Source organism: Sitophilus oryzae, unplaced genomic scaffold (assembly GCF_002938485.1).
Source record: "Sitophilus oryzae breed Bouriz unplaced genomic scaffold, Soryzae_2.0 scaffold_158_pilon_pilon, whole genome shotgun sequence".
Taxonomy (NCBI): domain Eukaryota; kingdom Metazoa; phylum Arthropoda; class Insecta; order Coleoptera; family Curculionidae; genus Sitophilus; species Sitophilus oryzae.
The window spans coordinates 435,554-461,279 of NW_022146269.1; the positions used below are offsets into that span (position 1 = coordinate 435,554).

Sequence of the window (25,726 nt, forward strand, 5' to 3'; positions counted from 1 at the left end):
TGTTGAGTTTTGTGACAATAATACCATATCATCCAAAAATAAACCGGTGGCAATTTTACCTTAGAAATGATATCGATCACATTTATCATATAACTTTACATATTAATATTTTAGATATGCAGGATGTCAAAAAAATAGTGTATATTATCTAACTTCGGTGTGTGATTCTACAGATAAAAATAAAACAAAAAGTTCCTATGAACATATGCCATAAAATGCTTCCCGTAGAAGTTACAACCCTTGAAAGGTTAAAATTGGTAAAATGGTTTTCTTGAAATTTGTTGCTCTTACTCTTACACACATTTTAATGCCAAAGCGAATGGCGATAGTGTAAAAGTCCGTAACAGCACTGAAAGGGTACTTTCCATTAGGGTAAACAGTACTACTTGTGGTACTTCTTTTATCCTTATAGATATAGTAATTTCAACAAAAGTGGCAAAAAGCTAGGACTGTTTTACGTAAAAAGGTGCCTTTCGTTTAGTTCGAAATGGTGAACGATTTTCAAGATATTTGCGTTTAAAGGTTAAGATGCATCTATTTTAAGCCGGTCCCAGACACTACGTGCATTCGGCGAATATTCGGTATTCGAGCTTATTCGCGTAGCGTGTGGGAGGTTACTTTCTACGAACATTCGTACTTCGTCATTTTCCCGGCGGTTGTCGGTAAACTGGCACGAATCAAAGGAGCTCGTTGTGCGGCGTAGTCAACTTCGGAATTACTCCCAGACGCCACGGCTATTTGCTTAGGTGTTTTTTTGTTTTAGCGGCGCGCTCTTATATTGTTTATACGCGTTGCTCTACTACGGGAAATATTATTTGTTATTGGACGCATTTTTACAAATAACGTAGCGTGTGGGAAGGTGGCCGAAGCCGCAGTACATAATTCGAATGTTCACACATTCGCCAAATGCACGTAGTGTCTGGGACCGGCTACAGACGCTACGGCTATTTGTTTTAGTGATGGATTGTTATTTAACTATCTGTTATTTTATAACAATTATTTATAAATAACATAACGCAACCGGTACTACTTCTAAAAAATAAAGACACGTAGAGATCGGCCGCTCGTTAAACGAAGAACGAAGTCGGCGCTCTGCACCACCACGAAATTCTATGCTGCTCGAAGCAATTCCAAAAAACAACTAGTTTGTATGGAAAACATGTTGTCAACCATCGATACAGGCGGCGAGACAACTGACAACGGAGTGGGGAAAGCGCTACGGCGAACGTAGCTGCTTCGGTCGAAACCGTCGATGGTCGTATTGGGTTTGCAACAGCTTAAAAATAATAGGATATAAAAGAAGCAGGTTTTTTGAAACAGTTGCGGGCATAACGCCTGGCGGTCGAGATAACAGGAGTGGGAAAGGAACGCTGCTGCATCGGTCGATTGTCGATGGAGGCTCGCAACGGGTTGGAGAAGCAGTCATTTTAGATATGTTGTTTTTCAACCTGTTACGAGCATAACAGGGCGGCGGTCAAGATAATCGGAGTGGGAAAGGAACGCTGCTGCATCGGTCGATTGTCGATGGAGGTTTGAAACAGGTTGGGGAATAACGCATCAGCTGTTTTAGATACATTCTGTTTCAACCTGTTACGAGCATAACGGACGGAGGTCGAGATATTATGGCGTTGTATGTTTCAGTACTTACTTATTAAGTTTCAATATTTAGGTATTTATTTATTCTGAAAATTTTTCAGAATAATATTTTAAGATTTTTTAAAAATGTATACAGGGTGTTTTGAAAAATCTGGTCATTGATTAATCACGATCCTGCTTAAAGCCCTTGACGTAAAAAGCTGATTTTTTGCAAACGGATTGACTGTGGGGTTTAGGTTCGATAAGGAGGGGTTTCTCGAATCTCAAATTCCAACAGGGTGAAAACGCCCCTCAAATATTACAATATTTGTTATTTAAAAAACGGTTATTCTTTCGGGAAAACGCCTACTACTGGAAATATTTGTCATTGGACGCATTTTTACAAATAACGTAGCGTGTGGGAAGGTGACCGAAGCCGCAGTATATAATTCGAATGTTCACACATTCGCCAAATGCACGTAGTGTCTGGGACCGGCTTTAGCATTAGTGAAATGGTAAATATCCGGATTTTACTAATACTAAAATCGATGTTTCGTAACCTTGAAACGCAAATATCTTGAAAACCGTTCACCGTTTCGAACTAAACGAAGAGCATCTGGAGAGCAATGGAAAGTACCCTTACAGGGCTATTACGGAATTTGACACTATCGCCATTCGCTTTGGTATTAAAGTGTGTGTAGAGTACCCAATTTCAAGAAAAACGGTTTACCAATGTTGTTAAAAATAAACAAAATATATTATTTTTAGTTACCCTTTCGAGCGGTGTAAGCTGTAACATCTTTAGGGAAAGCATTTTAGGGCCTATAAAAATCCAAATAAAGTGTCGCAACTGACATTTTGAAAATTTAGCAGTAGGGCGAAAAAAACGTCTTTTAGTGTGATCTAAAGATTAACTTTTGTTAGATATTCCATTTATTTTGTCTCCTACAGTATAGGAGCCGTTCCTGTTACAGTTACGACACTGTAGGGACTGATTGCACTAAAAGACACTTTTTTTCGCTCTACTGTAAAATGTTCAAAATGTCAGATGATATATAGAACATAAAATGTTCCGACAGATTGTGTGGAAGGCGACGATATATTTATAGGAACTTTTTGTCACCCATCAAAGTTAGATATACTATTTTTTTGACACCCTTATACCGGGTGTCAAATGGAGAGAGTCACGAGATTTGGTATGTTAGTATATATATATAAATTAGGATTGATTGACGTATTCAATTGTTTTCGGTCACTTCCTGTTTCACCGGAAATGACTACAAATTTTGATTTTTTAATGGTACCCTTGGTATTTTTTTACTTTATTAGATAAAAAATAGCACTCAGAATAGAATGACATATCATATGTCAACTTTTGACATTTTCGCATATGGTTTATTTGAAATTATAACTTGCGGTTTGTAACGAAAATTTGACTCGAAATGCCAAGTGTGTGGTATCAAATTATTCGTAAAAAAATGCTTTTTCCAAATATGCTAATGAGCCACCCTCGTTCCATTTGAAAAAAATTGAGATATGTTTAAAAATACGATTTGAGCATCTTTTAACCGGCTAGGACAAGAAACTAAAAACATTAGACGATCAAATCTATTTTTCCAAGGCTTTTTGATTAAGAATTAGTGTTTTTAACATAGCCATGGCACTCTAGATTGAAAATTAAAATAAAATTTTTTATTAAGCAAAAATGTCAAAAGTTGACATGTGATATATCATTCTATTCAGAATGTCATTTTATATCGACTAAAGTAAAAAAAATACCAAGGGTGCCATTTAAAAATCAAAAGTTGTAGTCATTTCCGGTGAAACAGGAAGTGACAAAAAAAAAACAATTGAATACTTCAATCAATCTTAATTTATGTAATATACTAACATACCAAATCTGTTTTTTTATCTGAAAAAATAAAAAAGTTATATAGGGGTGAGGCACTTTTGAGACGCACCCGGTATAGGTTGTCATTTCTAATATAACTTGCTGCTGTTTATTTCGATCGTACTGCACTATATCGTGCGGGATGACCTAAACGGTGTGCTGTATAGGCTTGGTGCATTCTCCGCCGGTGCTGCCACCATCGGAGAATATCGTAAACAACTAGTACTGTATGATCGAGAAAAAACGGCGTCAGCGATGGCTATGAAATGAAGATCGCTGTCAATTTATATGGAAAATGTCATTTCCCAGCCAACTGAACGCCGTTTTTTTTTCGATCATACGGTACTTACAAATACACGGGTTTAAATAGCGAGAATACGAAAAATTTATTATTTAATCATTCTAAAAGTGTTAGGAAGTATAATTTGTGAAAATTCTAAAAATAAAAAAGCAAATATTTTGATATCTTCAGAACGTCTAATTTGTATTATAATTTATTATCATTATCTCATTTAAAAAAATTCGCAGACAGTCTCTTCTTCCACAATTACGTAAAACTATACAGAAAAATTTATCATAAGACTATAAGAGCCGCTAAGGACCTTTATTATAATAGGAGAATAGTCAATTCTGGTAATGTTGCTAAGGAAACATGGTCTATTGTGAATGAGTTGAGAAACAAAGCTTTCTTCGTCTAGCAATATCTCTACCTCGCCTGAGAACCTTAACGATTACTTTGTAAATGTAGCGAAAAACTTAACTAATACCATATGTCCTCCTCATGATCCACTTTCTTATCTCTGTAATGATAATGTAAACTTACACAGTTTCTTTTTTTCGCCCGTAGTTCTTGAAGAGCTTCGCAGTACAATTAATACCATCAAAAATAAATCCTCTTCTGGGACCGACGGGCTAACTTTAAAAATGTTTTCGAATCTGCCAGAAAGCACTCTGAATCACCTAACAACTTTAATAAACATGTCGTTCCAAAATGGTGTTTTTCCAAAATGTCTTAAGACGGCAATAATCATTCCTCTGCACAAAGGAGGAGACAAAGATGAAGCTTCTAACTATCGCCCAATTGCACTCCTTCCAACGCTATCTAAGATCATAGAAAGGTTGGTTAAAAGAAGGCTGGTATCTTTTCTGTTTAAGTACGAAATACTTACTGAATATCAATTTGGATTTCTAAGCAACAAGTCCACAAATGACGCTATGTTTTCCCTCCTTAATAAAGTTTACTCCAGCCTAAACAACCATCATTCTACAGCAACAATTTTCTGTGATTTTTCTAAGGCGTTCGATTGTTAATCATAAGATCTTAATTAATAAACTGCAGCACTATGGGTTCAGGGGATCATCTCTCGGATAGTTTAAGTCGTATCTGAGCAACAGAAGTCAACTTGTGAGGGTGGATACCACGTTGTCTTCTAGAAAGCCAATAGAATGTGGAGTACCACAAGGCTCAGTACTAGGCCCTGTTTTGTTTCTTCTTTTTATTAACGACATTGCTAACATAAACATCAGTGGCAAAATATGTCTTTTTGCGGACGACACTAGCTTCACTTGGAGCAACAAGGACATCACGGCACTTCATAGGATTATATCAAATGACTTAATCACCATTAAATCTTGGTGCGATTCGAACCTCCTGAGTCTCAACATTTCTAACACTAAAGCTTTGTCGTATAAATACTCGTTGCAGCCTTTTGTACTTAACAACACCACCATTGACGTCGTAAAATCTGTAAAATTTTTAGGGCTTGTTGTGGACAATTCTCTGAAATGGGACATACATATCGAAGCTTTGTCGAAAAAATTGAGCTCTGCCTGTTTTGCATTAAGGTCTGTTTCTAAGGAGCTTAACTTGTCAGTGACTAGAACTGTTTATTATGCACTTTTTGAGTCGCACCTCAGGTATGCCCTTCCGTTCTGGGGTACGTGTTGTGCGACTCAATTTGACCGCATTTTCAAGCTCCAGAAGAGAGCTGTTCGATATTCACTAGGACTAAACAGCAGAACTCATTGCCGGGACTTTTTTAAAGAATTAAGAATATTGACTCTTCCTTCCTTATTTATATTTGAATCCGTTTGCCTAATGCGTAAACATGTATCAGCTTCTCAAGAAAGGCCATCTCACACTTATCCACTCAGGAACGCGGAGCAAGGTTAAAAGTTCAATATTATACAACTCGAAAAAAATGCACAATCACCTGCCACTTGAAATCAAATCCATAACATCATTTTTTTCATTTCGCAAAGCATTGAACTTTTATTTACTAGACAAGGCTTTCTACGCCGTAAATGAATTATATTTGAATTGAAAATCGAATTTGATCTTGAAAACACTGGTCTAATGTTTGCTATTGCTATATTTACTAATGACATCGAAATTAATTTATTTAGAGGTCATTGATATTTTGCTATAAACTGGCTAAATATTTTTGAATATTATTTTAAATTTTTTGTTCTTTGACATTGTAAACATTTATAAATGTTTATTTTAACGATAAGACTGACAATATTATTTATATAATGTTTTGTATTATCTTTTGTTTGTTTGTTTGTGTACCTTGTTTTTTTTTCTACTTTGTTTGTTAGTTTACCTTTGTCTACAAATTGAAAATATTTTTGACAATAAAGGCATTTATTTATTTATTTATTTATTCCAGTTAAAAAAAACTTTTTAGATGAGTTCAACTACGGTAGCGAGCATAATTTTAATCACGGGTTTTTCTAGAGGGGCATAACACGACGCCTAGTGCGAATTCTTTAAACTTCTTTTTTACTACTTTTCACTTATTTTTTACTACTCAAAAGAGCATTACGTCGCACATCCTCGTACCTGAGTGTTTTTAAGATCGTGTTTTTAGTAAATATTATGAAATGACAAAACCACAATTTTAATATTCTTTTGATGCGATCAACACGCACTGATAATTTCTGATTTTTGCCGTTGGAGCGCTGCGGTTGGAATTTGTTGAAATCAACTGAAATGCACCCAGCCTATAAAGTCGCTATTACATTTGTAAATTTTTGCACTTAAACCGTCAGAGATTGTTTTTTTTTTCTAGGGTTTTGTCTGCATCTGCACAAAATGAACAACAACAATATAACTTTAGATATGCTGCCATTGTATTTACGGTTGCCACAATCATTTTGGGTATAGTATTTATATGGTTTAGGAAAAGAATCGGCTTAGTTATACTACTGCTCCAAGAAGCCACTAAAGCAGTATTTGATATGCCTCAGCTAGTTCTGATTCCTGTTTTTGTAAGTATTTTGTCCATATCTTATTTGCTTGCTAATATTTATTTTTGTAGCTGTTTTTTACCCTTGCTCTTTTGACAGCCATTTTTGTGGTAGTTACATTATACGTTTGGTCAGCTGGAGAGTTGGTGCCCTTAAATAATGGACAAAATTATTATTACTTTAGACCATCTAGTATCGCAATTTTTACGTTAACCTATAATTTCGTTATTTATATATGGCTTACTCAATTCTTTATTGGAATACAGTATATGACTATTGCTGGAGGAATTGCAAAGTGGTACTTTACAAGGTAGGAATTGGATACATTAATATGTAGTTATTACTGCGTGGTCTGGATTTTAACGTGTAAGAGTACAAACCGCACAAGTAGGGGTTTACGAAAAATGTTGCATCTAGGGTTGGAACTTGATTTTTCACAATTAGTTACCCATTTACTACAGTTATAATAGACTATATTTTAGCTTAGATATATTATCTTCATTTCAATAGTATCTACATATATTATAAAATATAAAATTCTGATGTTTATCTGTGTCGTCTCTACTGACGTAACGACTTGCTCTAGAAAGTTGCTATTTTTACTAAAAGATAGCTAATTGGCTCTTCTAAAAACTGTCTTCGCCGGATTTTTTGTTTTTCATTTAATTAAAAAAAAATAAAAAGTATTTTTTTTCCCGATGTCGTGGCGGATGCGCCAGGTTCAACTAGTATATGTATATACTAGCGTGTACCCGCAACTTCGTTCGCGTCGAATTAATCATTTGTAATGGTGATGATAAAGCAAAGCAAGAATTTCCATTAACATACAAACTGGATAAAATTTTCTCACATTTATGTCAGTATGAGAAAAAACAATCGAGAAACCCCTCCTTATCGAACCTCTAGACCCTACAGTCAATCCGTTTGCCAAAAATCAGCTTTAAACGTCAAGCAGTTTAAGCAGAATCGTGATTACTCATTGGTCATATTTTATGAAACATCCTGTATAAATTTTTAAAAATCTTAAAATATGTAAAACAACAAAACAAAATATACGTGTTTAAGAGTTTTTCCGAAAAACTCACCGGTTTTTAAATAAAAAAAATATTCTAATATTTGAGGGGTGGTTTCACCCCCTTAGAATTCGAGTTTCGAAAAATCACTTCTTTGCGAACCTCTCCACCCTAAAGTCAATCCGTTTTCCAAAAATCAGCATTTTACGTCAAGCGCTTTAAGCAGGATCGTGATTAATCAATGACCAGATTTTTCGAAAACGTATACAGGGTATACGTTTTTAAAAAATCTTAAAATATGTAAAAAACAAAATAAAATATACGTGTTTAAGCGGTTTTTCGGAAACTTGACCGTTTTTTAAATAAAAAATATTGTAATAGTTGAGGGATGGTTTCACCTCCTTGGAACTGGAATTTCGAAAAATCCCTTCTTATCGAACCTCTACACCCTATAATCAACCTGTATGCCAAAATTGAGCTTCTTATGTTGAGTGGTTTGAGCAGGATCGTGATTAATCAGTGAGTCAGTCACTTGAGGATTTTATACAGGGTGGTCCGAACTGTATTCCGGAAACTTCAGAAGCATATTCTGCAGATAAAAATAAGTAAAAAAGTTCGTATAAATGTATGTCCTAAAATGTTTAGTTTGAGATATACAGGGAGTAGAAGTTTCATTTTTATTTCGATTTTTTCTAAATAATTTCTGAAGTAACATCAATATTTGGATGAAAATTGGTGTCTGGAAGTTTTTTGACATGAGAAATTGGATTTTGATATCAAGATGACTCCTACTAGTAGAGGGCGCCACCTACATGTGTTTTGACTGTTTTGAAGCTTAATAACTTTTTGTCCGCACCTGTATAAAATTACCGAGTGAAAAAATATACATCTCTGTGACTTTTTACGTGAAAAATATCTCTTTGTAAAACTCGCTACGAGCAACCGTTCTCAAGATATTTAGAATGGAAATAGTCAATACATGTCATTAATGACGAAAAATGAACACGTTGAGTAGATAGTTATTTCACTGAAATAATAAATTTGGGAAATTTTAATTTTTTTCAATTAATCATAATTTTTTCTGCAAAACATTAGGATAAAACAGTTTCTGTTGAACTTTTAGCACAAAAACGTTGAAAATTTATGATTTCAGTCTAATAACTATTTAGTCAACATGTTTAATTTATGTCAATGATGACAGGTATTGATAATTTAGATTCCAAATATCTCGAAAACCATTACTCGTAGCGATTTTTACCAAGAGACCTTTTTCACATGGAAAACGTCATAAATGTATATTTTTTTATTTAGTAGTTTTATACAGGTACGGACGAAGAGTTATTACTCTTCAAACCAGTTAAAAAATATGTAGGTGGCGCCCTCTACTAGTAGGAGTCATATTGACATCCAAATCAAATTTCTCATGTCACAAAAATCTCAGACACCAATTTTCATCCAAATATTGACGTTACTTCAGAAATTATTTGGAAAAAATCGAATTAAAAATGAAACTTCTACACCCTGTATCTCCGAAACTAAGCATTTTAGGATATACATTTATACGAACTTTTTTACTTATTTTTATCTGCAGAATATGCCGCCGAAGTTTCCGGAATACAGTTCGGACCACCCTGTATATTAGTATAGATTTCTACATACATTTTCATATATACGTAAAAACCGGCAACACTGTATACCGCTTTTTATTTTGTTTCTCTGTCTTTCAATCGGTCATTTATATTTATCTATATCGCATGCATTAAAATACAGACCACGCAGATGAAGTGTCCAGGACGCTATATTGTTATTGTTTTTCAAGGGAAAAGTCATATGTGCATAGCCCAATTGCAACATCAATATACAATTCTTTTAAATTCCATTTGGGAACCGTCGCTATGGGCGCATGGATTATTACAATGATGAACATTATAAAAACTCTTATATTGTCCCTTTGTAAAAATGCTATAGTGAGAGCAGTTGTCAGATCTATTCTTGAACCTTTAGAAGACCTGATTAAGTATTTATCCAAGAATGCTTATATTATGACGGGTAAGTGTTTTTTTATATCTATGCTTATGCTATTTTTACGACTTAGAAATTAAAGTGGAGATATACAGACTTTGCTTGATTGCTATTAGACTTGGATCAAGGCAAATTAATAAAATTGCGTTTATCTCATCAAGGAGGCCGAAATCGACAAAATATCAAGAGAGAACTTTTAATCGGCATTAAACTTCTTAAACTATCTGGCTAACAAGAGAAAAAATCAGTCGCGTACATGCTTTTTTTAGAAAAATATTCCAGTGATAACACATATGCACGTCCCTGGATGTCGACACGTTTTTAGCTTTAAAATATGTCGCATTTATAGTAACTTTTACCCTCAAAATTTCATTTGAAACGCTAAAAGTGCTTGAAAGAGAATTATAATAAATCGAAAAAATATTAAGATTTGAACACCCTGTAGCTACGAAACAAAGCAGAATCGGACGTATGTTGATATGAAAAATAAATCTTATTTTTACGTGAGGAATCTCCCTACAAGAGATGGCACATGTTTTTTGAAACACCCTGTATTTTAGTTAGAATTAGTAGTTTGAATTTTTTTTAACGATGAAGATAGCCTAAGCGAAATTGAAACGAAAGAAATACAGAATGAGCTGATATCTTTCAGCTCTCTGATAGCTTAGCTCTCTGTCTTCTCTTCGGTGTTGCCGGTGTTCCTTCAAAATATTTACTCTTGTGTATTTATTCGATGTGAATTTTAAAGTGTGATATTGTTTTTGTGGAGTTTTACAAAAAATGGCAAAATTACTTTTGTTGCAACTAAATTTAACTAGTCATTCTTTCTCTTCTATTTATCGTAATTAACAACGTGGAAAGTCGAAAAAAGTAGATAAAACGCTGACCTACGCAGGCGTGCTTATCGGCTATGATTTAGCGGTTGGCTGGTATGTGGTGTTTCCATCCATGGCTGCCGATGTGAGTTTTGTTATATTAGTATTTTTTATTTTTTCTATGTCTCTCACAACGGCAACCGTAGACTTAAGTCTATGGATTTAACCGTGTCGCATGTCGTGTCGGTGTCGTATGAAATGTTGGCTTCATTGAGACAAGCTTAAACAGATTTTTAATTATTTTTACGATGTACAGGGTGGGTCAAATTCGACGCTTTTAAATGGAAACACCCTTTTCTATAGGAGATAGACAAAAACTAATATCGGTGTCTGGAGCTCAATTTTTGTCAAAAACATGATGGTGAAAACCGCATATTGATATCTGTTACCGTTTCGGAGTTACGGGGTGTTTTTCAAAAATATGTATTTTTAACAAATCGCTGTAACTTTTTTGCTATGGAAAATGTTGTATTTTTATGAAAACATTTTCAAAGCAACTTTTTACGTAGAATTTAATGGTTTAAGTAGAATTTTTTTTTAAATTATTAATTTAAGAATTATCAACAGAAAATTTGATTTTTTATATCGGACACCCTGTATATTTCTAATTTATTGAAAATAATTTAAAATTACCTTTCCAAAAATATAACACGCTTTATATTTTGCTCGATTCCTCTTCGAGATATAGAGTATATAAAAATTCGCTTGCTTTAAATAAGTAGGCTTTGAACGACATCGGCTGTAATGCAAAAAAATTCTAGCTGTGAGCATCAATTAAAACGAAAATAATATTTGCTATGAGAGATGCAGAATTTTATAACAATTTAAAATATATTTAACCAACATCAACACATTTAAATTATATCTAATAACAATAAAAATAAATAGCAAACCAAGACATGAGATTTTGCTACAGGTGTTCGACATATCGACCGTCTTCTGTTATGGACAGACGGGGCAGTTTTTGAACATTTCTCTGTAAGCGGAATTCATTAACTCAGTAGGGTTGAAAGATACCTTCTCTTAACTGCTAAGTATTTCTAATTCTTGTCTAGATTATCCGGAAGAATAAGGAACCTTTATTCTTCCGCAAATATATCCATAGGATTAGATCCATAAGCACTAAGTCAGGCGGCCTCGACGGCCAACGGCTGGGATCTTGGTTAGCTATTCAGTTATTCTTGAAATTGGCTGCAAAATTTGCTGATAACTTCAGTGTTCAGAGGCGGTGCGTCGTCTTGCTGGAAAAATATGTTTTCGAGTTCAATTAAGGGCATATCATCAATAAGGGGTCCAAAGCCTACTAGTTAAAACTGGCGAACTTTTAAAAATTCTGTATTTCGAAGGGGATTATAACAAAATCTCAAGTGTCCTATATTTTTGGAAAGGTAATTTTAAATTCTTTTCAGTTAATTAAAAATATAGAGGGTGTCCCAAATAAAAAATCAGTTTTTCTGTTGATAATTCTTAAATTATTAATTTTAAAAAAATTATACTTAAACCATTAAATTCTACGTAAAAAGGTGCTTTGGAAATGTTTTCATGAAATAAATGGCAATTTTCCATAGCAAAAAAGTTACAGCGATTTGTTAAAATAATGCACATTTTGAAAAACACCCCGTAACTCCGAAACGGTAACAGATATTGATGTGCGGTTTTCACCATCATATTTTTGATGAAAATTGAGCTCCAGACACCGATATTAGTTTTCGTCTGTCTCCTATAGAAAAGGGTGTTTCCATTTAAAAGCGTCGAATTTGACCCACCCTGTATAGTTTTCGATTTATGACTATGAATGAAAAAAAACTGTTGTATGTACCTACACATTTATTACTACCTATTGCTACCGCGAATCTCCGAAACTATGTATGATAATCGCAAAACCATTTCCGATGCACGTAATCAACTTTGTGTGACAAGCGATAGCGACAGCGCTGCCAGATTGTGATGGATTTATGAGATGAATCTTAATTTAAAGTTTTATTTGACTATTTTTCATATCTAGCTTTGTTTTTAAAGAACAAATTAAACCCTTTTGAGTTATACCAAATTTGTTAAAATCGGTCAAGCTAAGAGTCATGTAGTATATTCTATCCCCATCTTCCACTCTATTTCACTAATTTTATGTGGTTTGTTAAGATCTAAATATATTAATGTGTGTTTGGTTAAGATCTAAATAATCATCAATTTCCATCATAAAGCATAAAATATAAAAAGTTGCATAAAAATATAAATAGTAATAATACTTTATAATTTTTTGAAATGCCTAATGAATTTGACTAAATTTGAATAAACTTCTCCTCGTCTATGCTCAAATTTATGCTGGTGACGTACTGACCGTCGATCGTGCGACTCCCGTGCGCGGCTACAATCGACTTTCCGACCGGTCGTGCAGCTCGCGCTGCTCGCTCTCGCTGATACCTATTCAGTGCGCGCGGAGCTTTAGTCAAATACATTCGTTTTTTGTCAATATGTGATTTTTACCTGATAAGATTTTGTCCTACAAAATCTAAACTTTTTGTTTTGCTTTTGTTTAATCATCTTAAAAAATATACTAAACGGAATATATTATATATAAAAGAACAAAAGGAAACAACATTTTAGATATTCAATTTTTTTGTATTAAAACAATTTTGAACCATTAAAATTCAACGGTCTGTCTAAATGTTTAGTCTTCTTCCATTGGTGGATGTATACAAGTAATACAACTGACTAATTTTTCGCTGTGACTTTTACAAACAAATTTGTTGCATAAGTTACAAAAAATTGTAGTCTTATTATTTTTATGGGTTCCACAAGCATGGCAAGGTCCAACTCGTTTCTCGTTTCTGGCTGCTGGCGTTACTTCTGGAGCATATTTTGTGAGAAAAACTTGCAAGTCTCTAGGAAGCGTTTTTATACTGGCCCTTTCTTTCATGTGGTCTTCCATAAGACCAAATGCTAAATTAGTAAGAAAAGATTTCCTTTTTTCACCCTTTTCTGGATTATTAGCCTTAAATATAACTTCTGCATTTATACCTGCGATATCCAAAAATCTGAAGAATAGGGCTAGAGACCATCTTTTTGTCATTCTTTGGGTCGAGTACGAAGCGCATTTTTGATCAACCGTATCCACTCCGCCTTTTGTTCTATTGTAGTCTAATAATATAATAGGCTTGCCGGTTTCTGGATCGACCTCTCGGGCATCATGCATTGTTGATAATAAAATGACAGCCTTATTTTTTTTAGGTACGTGGGAAACAATGGTTATGTTGTCTTTAAATCCAAAAAGCGACGATCCTACCTTACGGGCTTTATGAGGAAGAAACTCCGCTGGAATTTCGACTTTATTTTTTTTCATTGTGCCAAGAATTGTAATGCCATTCTCAAGAAGGTATTGCGCAAGTGGATAACTAGTGTAATAATTATCCATCGTCAAATTTCTATTGGTGTTTTTTAAACGATCAATCAACCTTTTTACGATATCTGTTGGTTTATTTGAAACAACATAAGGTCCATCTGTTTGTTTCCCACAATACATTTCAAAATTCCATGTATAAGAGGTATTGCTATCGCAAAGAGCATATAACTTCAATCCATATTTCGCTGGTTTTTGGGGCATATGTTGGATAAATCCACAACGGCCACGAAAAGGATGAAGCATTTCACCGATTGTCGTAAATTTACCAGGATAATAGTTATTTCGACAATTTTCTACAAAATTTGTGTAAAAATCCCTGATTGCGGCTAGTTTATCATATTTTTCTCTTTTTGCTCCGAAACGAATCGAACGCATCAAAAATAGGAATCTTTTATAACTAAAGGCAGCCCTCAAAGTCATCATTCCGGTACCGTCTGTACTCCACAGCTCTAAAACATTAGCATGCGTTCCTTTTTTTACGGAAATCAGAAAAAGAACGCCAAATAGAGCTTTGATTTCGGCCCTTGTAGTGTATTTACTGTCTCTTTCTCTGTGATATTCAGCAATTGATCTTTTCTTTTCTATATATATATTTGTGAATCTAACAATGTCGTCCAGGATATTATCCGTGATAAAAATGGAGAATGCATCTAATTCCGTAGGCGTATTTCTTGCGTGACGGGCAGGGCCAGCGAAAATTATTTTTTTTTCTCTTGTTTTTGACGGTATAGCACCTGTTTTATTTATCCATATAGTGGAGTTATCCGTACCCACATAAAACCGATGGTCGTCGTCTTTTATTTCTTCCCAATTAGTCTCATTTGGATCGTCTCCATCGACTGATTGCTCGGAATCACTATTGTACAGATTTTCCTCGATAACCTCACTTTCTTCGTCACTTTCATCTGAAAAATCAATTGGATCGTTCTCTTCTTCGTCCCATAGGTTCATAGCAATCTCCACCAGTTCTTCAGGCCGCAAATAAGGCCACATATATTTTGATGCCCTAAAAAATAGTTAGTTTTTTAGTTTCAATTATTCTTTGACCTTATGAAATATTTTTTAAGTAGATTTTATTCTTTGTTTGAGGTCAGGTGTAAATAAATATTTTAGAGATTTAATAAAATATATATATATATATATATATATATATATATATATATATATATATATATATATATATATATATATATATATATATATATATATATATATATATATATATATATATATATATATATATATATACAAAGAGGAAGTCTTGACCGATCAATTATAACCAAAACTAAGAAGAAAAATTCTTGGGGATAGCGGTCTAGAGACAAAAAATTAAACAATTTATTACAACGCCGAGCTTTCGGAAAATATATTTCCTTTTTCAAGGCTAAAACATCACAAAAGTCAACTGAATATAATATAATATTATATAAACTTACGTGTAAAAAGTTTAATTATAAAAATAGAAAAATATATCAATTTCTATATGGAAGAAAGGAACTAAAATTTTGTATAAAAGTTAAAATCTTCTTAAATATTCATGATTTCTGACATTACTAAAAATTATTTTGACATAGAAAGGTAAATTTAATTATTAATAAAAAAACACGTAAAAAACATATAAGGTTAATCACAAGTTACAAATAAAAATAAAGAAAAAATCAAATTTTAAATATTATTTTTATTTTTAATAAAATGGAGTAAGAAAGAATATATATTACTAAGATCCTCAATATCTTTTCTTTTATTGATACAATTATCATTAATGTAAATTTCTACCATTTCAAGAAAAAGTCTTTTATTAGTATTAAATTCAGTATCCAAAATTTTTGCATTTTTAAAATCAATATTATGTAGTGTATCAATCACATGTTCTGATAATGCACAACTACGTTTACATAATCTAAAATCACTAATATGTCTATTAATACGTTCTTTAAGAACAGTAGAAGTTTGTCCAATATAAGAAAGATTACAATCAAGACAACTAATATTATAAACAACACCAGATTTATATAAAAGTATATATATATATAAAATATCTTTTAATTTAGTATATAAATTATTAATGTAAAATTAATAATAATAATAATTTAATAATAATAATTTAATTATTTTATTTAATAATAATTATTTAGATTAATATATTATATTTTTCTATTTTTATAATTAAACTTTTTACACGTAAGTTTATATAATATTATATTATATTCAGTTGACTTTTGTGATATGTTTTAGCCTTGAAAAAGGAAATATATTTTCCGAAAGCTCGGCGTTTGTAATAAATTGTTTAATTTTTTGCCTCTAGACCGCTATCCCCAAGAATTTTCTTCTTAGTTTTGGTTATATATATATATATATATAAAATAAAACAAAGTAATTTCATGACGTTTCGACTCTTAAGTTGGTCTTTTTCAAATTGAGTAACTTGAATTATTTAATCTTCGTATTAAATGATATCTTCTACTTGTTTCATCCTGAACGTAGATTTGTTACTTGTTAAAACTTATCCTAATATTTGTAAAAGCCTATAGAACGTACACACACACAGACAACATATATGTATATACAGGTACATCACAGAAATTTAAACTAGTTTTAAATAGCCCGATGGATGGCTATTCCATACCCTTGCTACTGAGGCAAAATCGCGGGATACACAACCATAGCGACCAAGGTTGTCAAATATCCCTAAATAAGCATATTTAATAGTGCCACTACTTTAGTTTATAAATGTAGTGCCACCAACCAAAGCCCAACTGATATTTTGTTTAAAATTGTATTTACGATGCCTTTTTTTAAATCTCTCTTAATAAATACCGACTAAAACACCTCCTTTTACGTCTTGGACTCTAGTTCGGGACCGTTTAGCACATTACTTCGAGACTAGTCCGTTTTTTATCGCCCTCGGGCTCGCTTCTGTTTATGGTATCAGCGGTTATCCAGGTCGCTTTTCTTTTCCCTTAGTATCTTTTCCACATACCTTGATATGCGGTTCCAGTTTTCAGGGCTTTGATGCATTTTTTGGACGATGTTATGAGGGGATAGTTGTCCTTCAATTTCTTCTTCGATATTCCTTCTGTATACGCTCCACCTCTCGCATATAAAAAAGGTATGTTCTGCGTCGTCATAACCTTCGCAGTAAAGGCATACTGGTGATGTTACCTTTCTCATTTTTTCAAGATACGATAAAAAATAGCCGTGGCCGCTAAGAAACTGGGTCAAGTAATAATTTATTTCCCCGCGTTCCCTTTGTGTCCAGGTTTTCACCGATTTAATAAGTCGCGCAGTCCAGCGACCCCTACTCTCCTGTTCCCACAATCTCTGCCATGCTTCATAAGTCCTGTTGATTTCCTCCTTTTTAACTTCTTTTTGGTTCAATTCGGTTTTCCTTTGGTATATGGCATACCGTTCTCTGGCAAGTAGAGCTATAGGTGCTATCCCTGCGATAACCAGCACTGCAGGTTCGGAAACTGTAAGATGAAGCTACTCTGAGTGCTGCCTGTCTCTGCACTTGGGCCAAACGTTTTCTATATTTTTCCTTCGATAGAGCTACTGCCCAAATCTCAGCGCCATATAGAAGAACCGACTGAACAGTCGACATCAATAATCGCCGTTTACTTGACTAGGGTCCACTCATGTTGGCCACAAGTCTACTCAGTGCTGTGACACCTTTAGCGGCCTTGCCTGCGGTCATTTTTATCTGTTCCTAGAAGGTCATTTTATTGTCTATGGTGATGCCAAGATATTTTACTGCTGGTTTTGATGTAACTATCTCTCCCCCTACTTAGAATGGGAGCACTTTGTTTATTCTGCTTTTTGTGAGAACCACAATTCCTGTTTTCATAAGGGCCAGTGATAGTCCATGGTTCGTCATCCAGTTATTAATAGTTAGCATCACACTCCTTAATTTGATTTGGGCCATCTCCATATCTCTAGCTGCGATAAGTGCGGCGACGTCATCGGCGTATCCGACCAATACTGTTTCCACGGGCATATTTGTTCTCAATAGGCCATCGTAAGACGCATTCCATAGATCCGGACCAAGGATAGATCCTTGTGCAGCCCCCGATGTTATCGTCTTCCTTCTGTACCCTTCTTTAGTTTCGTAAATGAGAACGCGATTTCTTAGGTAGTCGTCTATCATTCGTAGAAGATATTTCGGTATGTGAAAAGATTTTTCTAAGGCTGTAAGCACATCGTTCCAGTTTGCTGAATTGAATGCATTCCTAACGTCAAGGGTCACGAGTAGGACAATGCGGCGTGAATGGCGGTTGCGGTTTTCCGCTCTTCGAACAGCTTCGACGACCTCCATGACAGCATCAGTTGTAGATCTTCTAGACCGAAAACCATATTGTTTAGGAGGTAATCCCCCAGCATCTTCTATTGCGCTAAGCAATCGTGGCTTCAGTAATTTCTCCAAGGCTTTCCCCGCTGCGTCAAGCATGCACAATGGTCGGTATGAGGACGGCTCTGTTGGATCTCCTTTTCCTTTGCTGATCAGGACAAGGCGTGCAACTTTCCAACGCTTGCTAAAAACTCCTGTCGACAGGCAAGCATTGTACATTGTCAGCAACAGATCAGGGTTTGATTGAAGTGCTATCTTAAGAACTTCCGCCTGCATGCCGTCTGGGCCAGGAGCCTTTTTATTTTTTAAACTCCCGATGGCTTTTTGTAGTTCCTCTAGTGAGAAAGCAGGAATATCCTCTACCAGCTCTATGGCGACATCAGTATTTACGATGCCTTGTTAAAACTGGAGGGTTAATAATTAGTAATGGTGGGAATTCTGTTAAAGTATGACAATTATAGCTACCAATTTTAAGGTTCATGATTCTAGCGAAGTTTTAAAAGAATCTCTCTTTCCATTTATACACGGTGTTTCAAAAAACATGTGCCATCTCTCGTGGGGAGATTCCTCACGTAATAATAAGATTGATTTTTCATATCAACATAGGTGTGGTTTGGTTTGATTTGGTTTGTTTCGTAGCTACAGGGTGTTAAAGTCTTAATATTTTTTCGATTTATTATAATTTTCCTCCAAGTACCTTTAGCGTTTCAAATAAAATGTTGAGGGTAAAAGTTACTATAAATGCGACATATTTTAAACCCAATAAAGTGTCGCCATAGTCACCAAGAACTGCATATGGGTTATCACTGGAATATTTTTCAAAAAAGTGACTTTTGCTACTGACGTTTTTTCTCTTGTTAGCAAAATAGTGTAAGCAGTTTAATGCCGACTAAAACTGGTCTCTTGATATTTTTGTGGTTTGGGCCTCCTTGATGAGATAAACGCAATTTTTTTAATTTGCCTTAATCCAAGTCTAATAGCAACCTTTAAAAAAAATTAATATCATTAATTTGCGAAAGTTTTAAATAAGTACTCATTGATTCCTCATCAAAAGATATGAGAAAAGTTTCTATAAACATGGGTATGGAAATGCATAGTTTTGGAGTTACAGAATGTTAAAGCTTTTTAAAATTAGTTTTTCTTTAATTATCTTAAATACCATAATTTTTTTTATTTGAAATTGCTGTAGGTTGGACTAATAGTTATAATAACTATAATGGTAATAATCTACATATATAAAATGCTAATGTTTATCTGTGTCGTCTCTACTGAAGGAACGACTTGCTCTAGAAAGTTGATTTTTTACTAAAAGATAGCTAATTGGCTTTTCTAAAAACTGTCGTCGCCGGATTTTTTGTTTTTCATTTAATTAAAAAAAATAAAAGTATTTTTTTTCCTGATGTGACGGATACGCCAGGCTTCAACTAGTATTTAATAATTAGGTAAAATATATAATTTATTAATTTATTTTTTTTTAATTTTATTAATTGTGATTAATAAAATTGCATTTATCTCATCAAGAAGGCCGAATTCGACAAAATATCAAGAGATAAATTTTAATTGGCATTAAACGGCCTATACAATTTTTATATCAAAAGAAAAAAATCAGTGGTGCACATGATTTTTTTTTTTGATAAACTTACTCTAAGGTGATAACCCATATGCACGTCCCTGATGAATTTGTCGACACTTTTTTAGCATTAAAATATGTAGCATGTATAGTAACTTTTGCCCTCAAAATTTCATTCGAATCATTAAAAGTACTTGGAAGAAAATTATAATAAATCGAAAGATTATTAAGACTTTAACACCCTGTAGCTACGAAACAAAGCAGTATCGGACCTATGTTGATATGAAAAATAAATCTTATTTTTACATGAGGAATCTCCCCACGAGATATGGCACATATTTTTTGAAACACCCTGTATGTATTTAGTCCAAGCGTTTTTTTTTCTTTTTTATATAAAACTTTTATTTTTTTAGCCCTTCATGGCCAACCTTTTGTGAAATCCGGCAAGAGAGCAGCGAAAATTTTGATCGACAATCTTGGAAATGTGATTGCAATAAACTACATTGGTGACTTTGTTCTGGGGATGGCCAAACTGTTAATTGTTGTCATAACGATTTTAATCTCTATGGCTATATTTGCTATAGCTCCGGTGAGTATTTTTCACGTTTAATACCATACTGGGTGACAATTTGAAAACGAACAGTATTTAATATTGCCTCTACGGATGATTGTATGAAAATTTGTCGAAACACGTCAATTTACATATCAAGGGGGACAATTTTTGGGGCATTTTTTGTCGTGTTACTTTCAACCTCTTGACCCCCAGGGCACCTACCCCTAACATTTTAAATAGCAACCCCTATTTCGTTTTACCATTTGTGTTTCTTATAGAATTCTACATAAACTGCATTATTTTTATGTCAAAATTGTGATACTTAACCTCACAAATGAATGAAATGTATTTTATGTACCGGGTTATCATTTTAGTTTGACCCCCTTTCAAAAGCTTATAACTTTTTTGTTTGTTGGGTTAAAGCATTCATTCAAAAAGCATGTTGTAGCAGTTTCAGCCAAGTTTTTGCGAGTGTTGTCAAAAATGAGAGTAGGTGTCACATGTCAGATTTTTGAAACTAAAAAAAACTTTTTAAATGGGACACCCTGTATATTAGTAGCGCATTAGATAGTCGCCTTTTCTCCGAATTCAAAAATGTATCATACTAGTATATATTTTTTTAGCAAAGTATGAAAGTCATTTTTAAAATAACAACAACTATAAGAAATGTAAAATTTTGACATTAGTTGCATTTTTTAACATACAGGGTGGTCCGAACTGTATTCCGGAAATGTCGGCAGTATATTCTGCAGATAAAAATAAGTAAAAAAGTTCGTATAAATGTATGTCCTAAATTGTTTAGTTTCAGAGATACAGGGTGTGGAAGTTTCATTTTTGTTTCGATTTTTTCCAAATAACTTCTGAAGTAACGTCAATATTTGGATGAAAATTGGTGTCTGAGAGTTTTTTGGCATGAAAAATTTGATTTTGATGTCAATATGACTCCTATTTGTAGAGGGTGCCACCTACATTTGTTTTAATTGTGTTGAAGAGTAATAACTTTTCGTCCGTACCTGTATAAAACTAATGAGTGAAAAAATATACATTTCCATGAGTTTCTAGTGAGTGCAATCGTTCTCAAAATATTTAGAATAGAAATAGTCAATACATGTCATTATTGACAAAAAATAAACACGTTGAGTAGATATAGTTATTTGACTGAAATAATAAATTTTGGAAATTTTTATTTTTCTAAATTAATCATACATTTTTCTGCGAAAAAATGATAATAAAACTTTTTCTTTTGAAGTTTTGGCACCAAAACATCAAATTCATGATTTCAGTCTAATAACTATTTAGTCAACATGTTTGATTTATGTCAATGATGACACGTATTGATAATTTCGATTCCAAACATCTCGAGAATCATTACTTGTAGCGATTTTTACTAAGTGACTTTTTTAAGTAATAAATAATATATAATACGTCGTAATAATAATACGTCGTAATTTTTGTACTCTGTAGTTTTATACAGGTACGGACGAAAAGTTATTGCTCTTCAAACCAGTTAAAAATATGTAGGTGGCGCCCTCTACAAGTAGGAGTCATACTGACATCAGAATCAAATTTCTCATGTCAAAAAACTCCCAGACACCAAGTTTCATCCAAATATTGCCGTTACTTCATAAACTATTTGGAAAAATTCGAAATAAAAATGAAACTTCTACACCCTGTATCTCCGAAACGAAGCAATTTAGGACATACGTTTATACGAACTTTTTTACTTATTTTTATGTGCAGAATATGCCGCCGAAGTTTCCGGAATACAGTTCGGACCACCCTGTATATTATAATAAATATTTTGGTTTAATGGCTAGTCTTTAGTTGAATCTTTGAATAAGAAGACTAAGGAAGGAGCATAATGCTATCCATGTATTCATGCATGGTGGGCGGAAAAAGCTCTCTAGGGTGGGGATCCTTGACAGTTCTGTTTGACGATTTATTTGACACATTTGAATTTGATTTGAAATTTTGTAGATTTGTCAGTCTTTACGGAGCTTATTTTATGTTATTTATTATTTATTCTACTACTGATAGTTGCATAAAGGTAGTAGGAAAATTGTGGCAGATAGTAGATGGAAATTGTGGCAGAACTTAAATTAACAGTGACGCTATCGCGATTTATCGAAAAAGACTCTAAAATAGTTGGTTGTGTAGCGTGCGGTAGATCTCGGCAAAAATTGAGTGAAATAATGGAACAACTTTTCGCTAGTAAGTGGCTATATAATATACATACGTGTAGTAAACCGATCATTTATGAAATTCAATTTAAATTAACTAAATTATATATTTTCTTGCATTTTAGCTTTTATTTACTACTTGTCAAAAATCAGATGTCAAAGAATTTTGATACGTTAATTTGACTTACCTGCTTCAGTAGCGTATCGGATGTTTGTGTTAATAAATACTTATTATAACTTATCTATTTTTATTAGAATTATATATTTTATAACAATTTTAATAACTACCAACATTTATTCACAACGTAAAATAAAATAACAAATTATTGAGTCTACCCCACGTCTACCCTACATCATAGTTTTACATTTTTTTAATAAAATTAGAACGGCACTGATAAACCGGAATTTAAGTCGGCCATATTTGAGTCCCATCGCGGTGTACCTAAGATTTTTGATATGCTCCTTCCTTACTCTTCTTAATCAAAGAGTTGAATAGACATCATTTTCTGATTTCAAAAATATAAGGTTTGGTGATATATCCTTTAGCGGTGTTTAGTTAATATTTTCACATAGTTATTTAAGTGTTAAATTTTAAGAGAATACTTATTTTACAAGAGTTTAAAATGTGTTGAATTATTAAAATTGTGTGAATTGTTAATAACTGGAAGAATTTACATTTTTGCAATTTCGAGTGAGATTTCGATGTGAAGTAAATCTAAAACTCACTCAAAACCTAATTAAAAATTTTAATAATTTAAAATCTATATTCCAGCAGCACAGGAATTAATCCTGTAAAAGTCAGATTGTTTATTCTCTATAATTCTTGGATATCGTTTGTAGACATTATATGATTTATTTGATGGATTATCTATAAACTGTTCTCGGTAATTATTATAAATTTATGTATTTTCAGAATGATAATTTTACCGCAAACCCACTTGGCTCTAAAAATAGTATTCGATTAGAAACGAAGCCTGAACGTTAACGTGAAACTCGATTTTAATCAACCTATGCGAATTATCACAAAATATTTATTGACGTTAAGGTTATTCTGTTCAGTAGAAATAACTACTATTATATATTAATATTAATCTTTTAATTCTTATTGTTTTATTTGAAGTAGTCTAGTTTCATTTTTTTATTTACTTGAACCATATCTACGTATTATCCTTGTATATGAATTTTTAAAGTAGCTCAACCTAAGATGTTTATGGATGTAAAGCACCAGATGGCGGGGCGTATTTCACAGTCTTTTACTACAGAAAAATATTTTTTGTTACTCTGAATTTTGAAGCGACCAATAAAAACAGAGAAAATAAAAATCGATAATTTTCGGACTGTGCCAATTGGTTACTAATCGACCAGATACTTTTTGTCTATTAGATATGCTATAAAAGCTGGTAATTATACAATTCGACCATTGTAAATACCCGATAAATTCCGCAAGGCCGACGAGGCCGATGCTTTTCACTGATAAGAAAAAAATATGTTTATTTAGGTAATTTTCGAGATATTTTTCTTTCTGGAATGCACATTTTTAAAGTATTTTATATTCTTTGTCCGCTTGATCTATTAATACTGGTCGCACGTATCGAAGTTCTGTTTCTTCTAGTTTTAAAAAATGTTCATATTTTGTAGTTGTAGTGGTTGTAGTGTAAAATCAGATTAATTTTATTAGGTTTAATTATAATGTTTAGTGTAGAATACCAGAAATAGTTTAGTAGTGTTTTTATAGTTTATTATTTGGTAGTTAAGTAGTAGGTGAAGGGATAATTTGGTTATTTTTTCTTTTTGTTTGATTAATTAGTAAGTTTGATAATTTTTTCAGGGTAGAATACAAGAAGTAGTTGTGTAGTGTTTTTATAAGATATTATATTAGTTTATTTTGTAGATGAGGTATTTGGGTATATTTTCTTTTTGTTTTTCTTCTAATTGTAATAATTCTATTAAATATTGTGATAGATACACTATATCTTCCTTCAACTTCGTTGAAAAGTGCGTTATCATATAATTTTGGTTTTCTGGTAGTAGAATATACGAAAAAAAAATCTGATCAAATTTATTTTAAATTAAATTAGTCGAGTCTTATTAATCAAATTAATCTAGTCAAATAATAGTAACAGTTAGTTTCTATTAGTTTCTAAATACTATACAGGGTGAGTTTCCTACGATCGATGTTCTCTATGGGTATCTCGGAAACTACTGGAGATAGAGAGTCGGTTAAATGGGGAAAGAATAATTGCAGTTTTGTAGGGTCATAAATATGCGCCTTTCGGATTTTTCGGAGAAGTTCAAGGCTCACTAGATATTTCGAAAAAAACAAATTTTGGCTATTTTAAAACTTTTCTCTAATTCCATTATAATCTACCGTATGATCGAATAAAAACGGCGCCAACGATGGCTATGAAATGAAGATCGCTGTCATTTTATATGTAAAATTATATGGGAAATATATCATCGATTGTCATTTCATAGCCATCGCTGACGCCATTTTTATTCGATCATATAGTATTTCAGACAAAAAGTTTCAGATAAAAGTTGTAGATAATCACATACCTAATGAGTTTGTGTTTTCAGTTTTTTTTCCTAAAGCCTGTCATTTTTGACATATGACACAAACATTATGTTTTTTTTTAAATGGAAACCATAGTTGGCCATGACTTCATAAAAAGCGCCATTTTTTTAAGCTTTTCAGCGATATAGGTATAGTACATGGTACAAAGAATACAAGGTATGATCGATAGCGGCTCCAATTTCGTTCAGTTCGCGCATACCACCTGTGACGTCACTAGGAAAATGAGGAATAAATAAAAAATAAAGAAAGTTGACAGGAGATCAGCATTTTTTTGGGGTTATGGTTAAGAATTGTTTATTTTTAAGACTTTTTAGTTCGTTTAATTTAATAATTACTAAAACCAGAAGTTCCAAAACAATATATTTAAAAATAATAATTATCTATTAACATGGATTTGGACTTTGGACCATAATAGGTAAGAATACTAAATTTATTTCTATATTCGGTACCTATAAAATTGTTTATTAGGTTTTTA

The 25,726-nt window shown here is 33.0% G+C and overlaps 2 protein-coding genes across 3 annotated transcripts in view; one reads left to right on the forward strand and one right to left on the reverse strand.

Annotated features, from left to right (window-relative positions):
* Window positions 1–25,726, forward strand: part of LOC115879843 (choline transporter-like protein 1) — an 86,875-nt gene that overhangs the window by 48,867 nt on the left and 12,282 nt on the right. For both annotated transcript variants that reach the window (XM_030896838.1, XM_030896839.1), the window contains exons 8-11: window positions 6,541–6,739; window positions 6,790–7,028; window positions 9,551–9,780; window positions 20,357–20,532. In XM_030896838.1, the coding sequence (XP_030752698.1) occupies window positions 6,541–6,739; window positions 6,790–7,028; window positions 9,551–9,780; window positions 20,357–20,532 (844 nt within the window). The remainder of the gene's footprint in view (window positions 1–6,540; window positions 6,740–6,789; window positions 7,029–9,550; window positions 9,781–20,356; window positions 20,533–25,726) is intronic.
* Window positions 13,288–25,726, reverse strand: part of LOC115879842 (piggyBac transposable element-derived protein 4-like) — a 31,790-nt gene continuing 19,351 nt past the window's right edge. The window contains exon 3 of the mRNA XM_030896837.1: window positions 13,288–15,034. Within this exon, the coding sequence (XP_030752697.1) occupies window positions 13,297–15,021 (1,725 nt within the window). The 5' untranslated portion in view covers window positions 15,022–15,034 and the 3' untranslated portion in view covers window positions 13,288–13,296. The remainder of the gene's footprint in view (window positions 15,035–25,726) is intronic.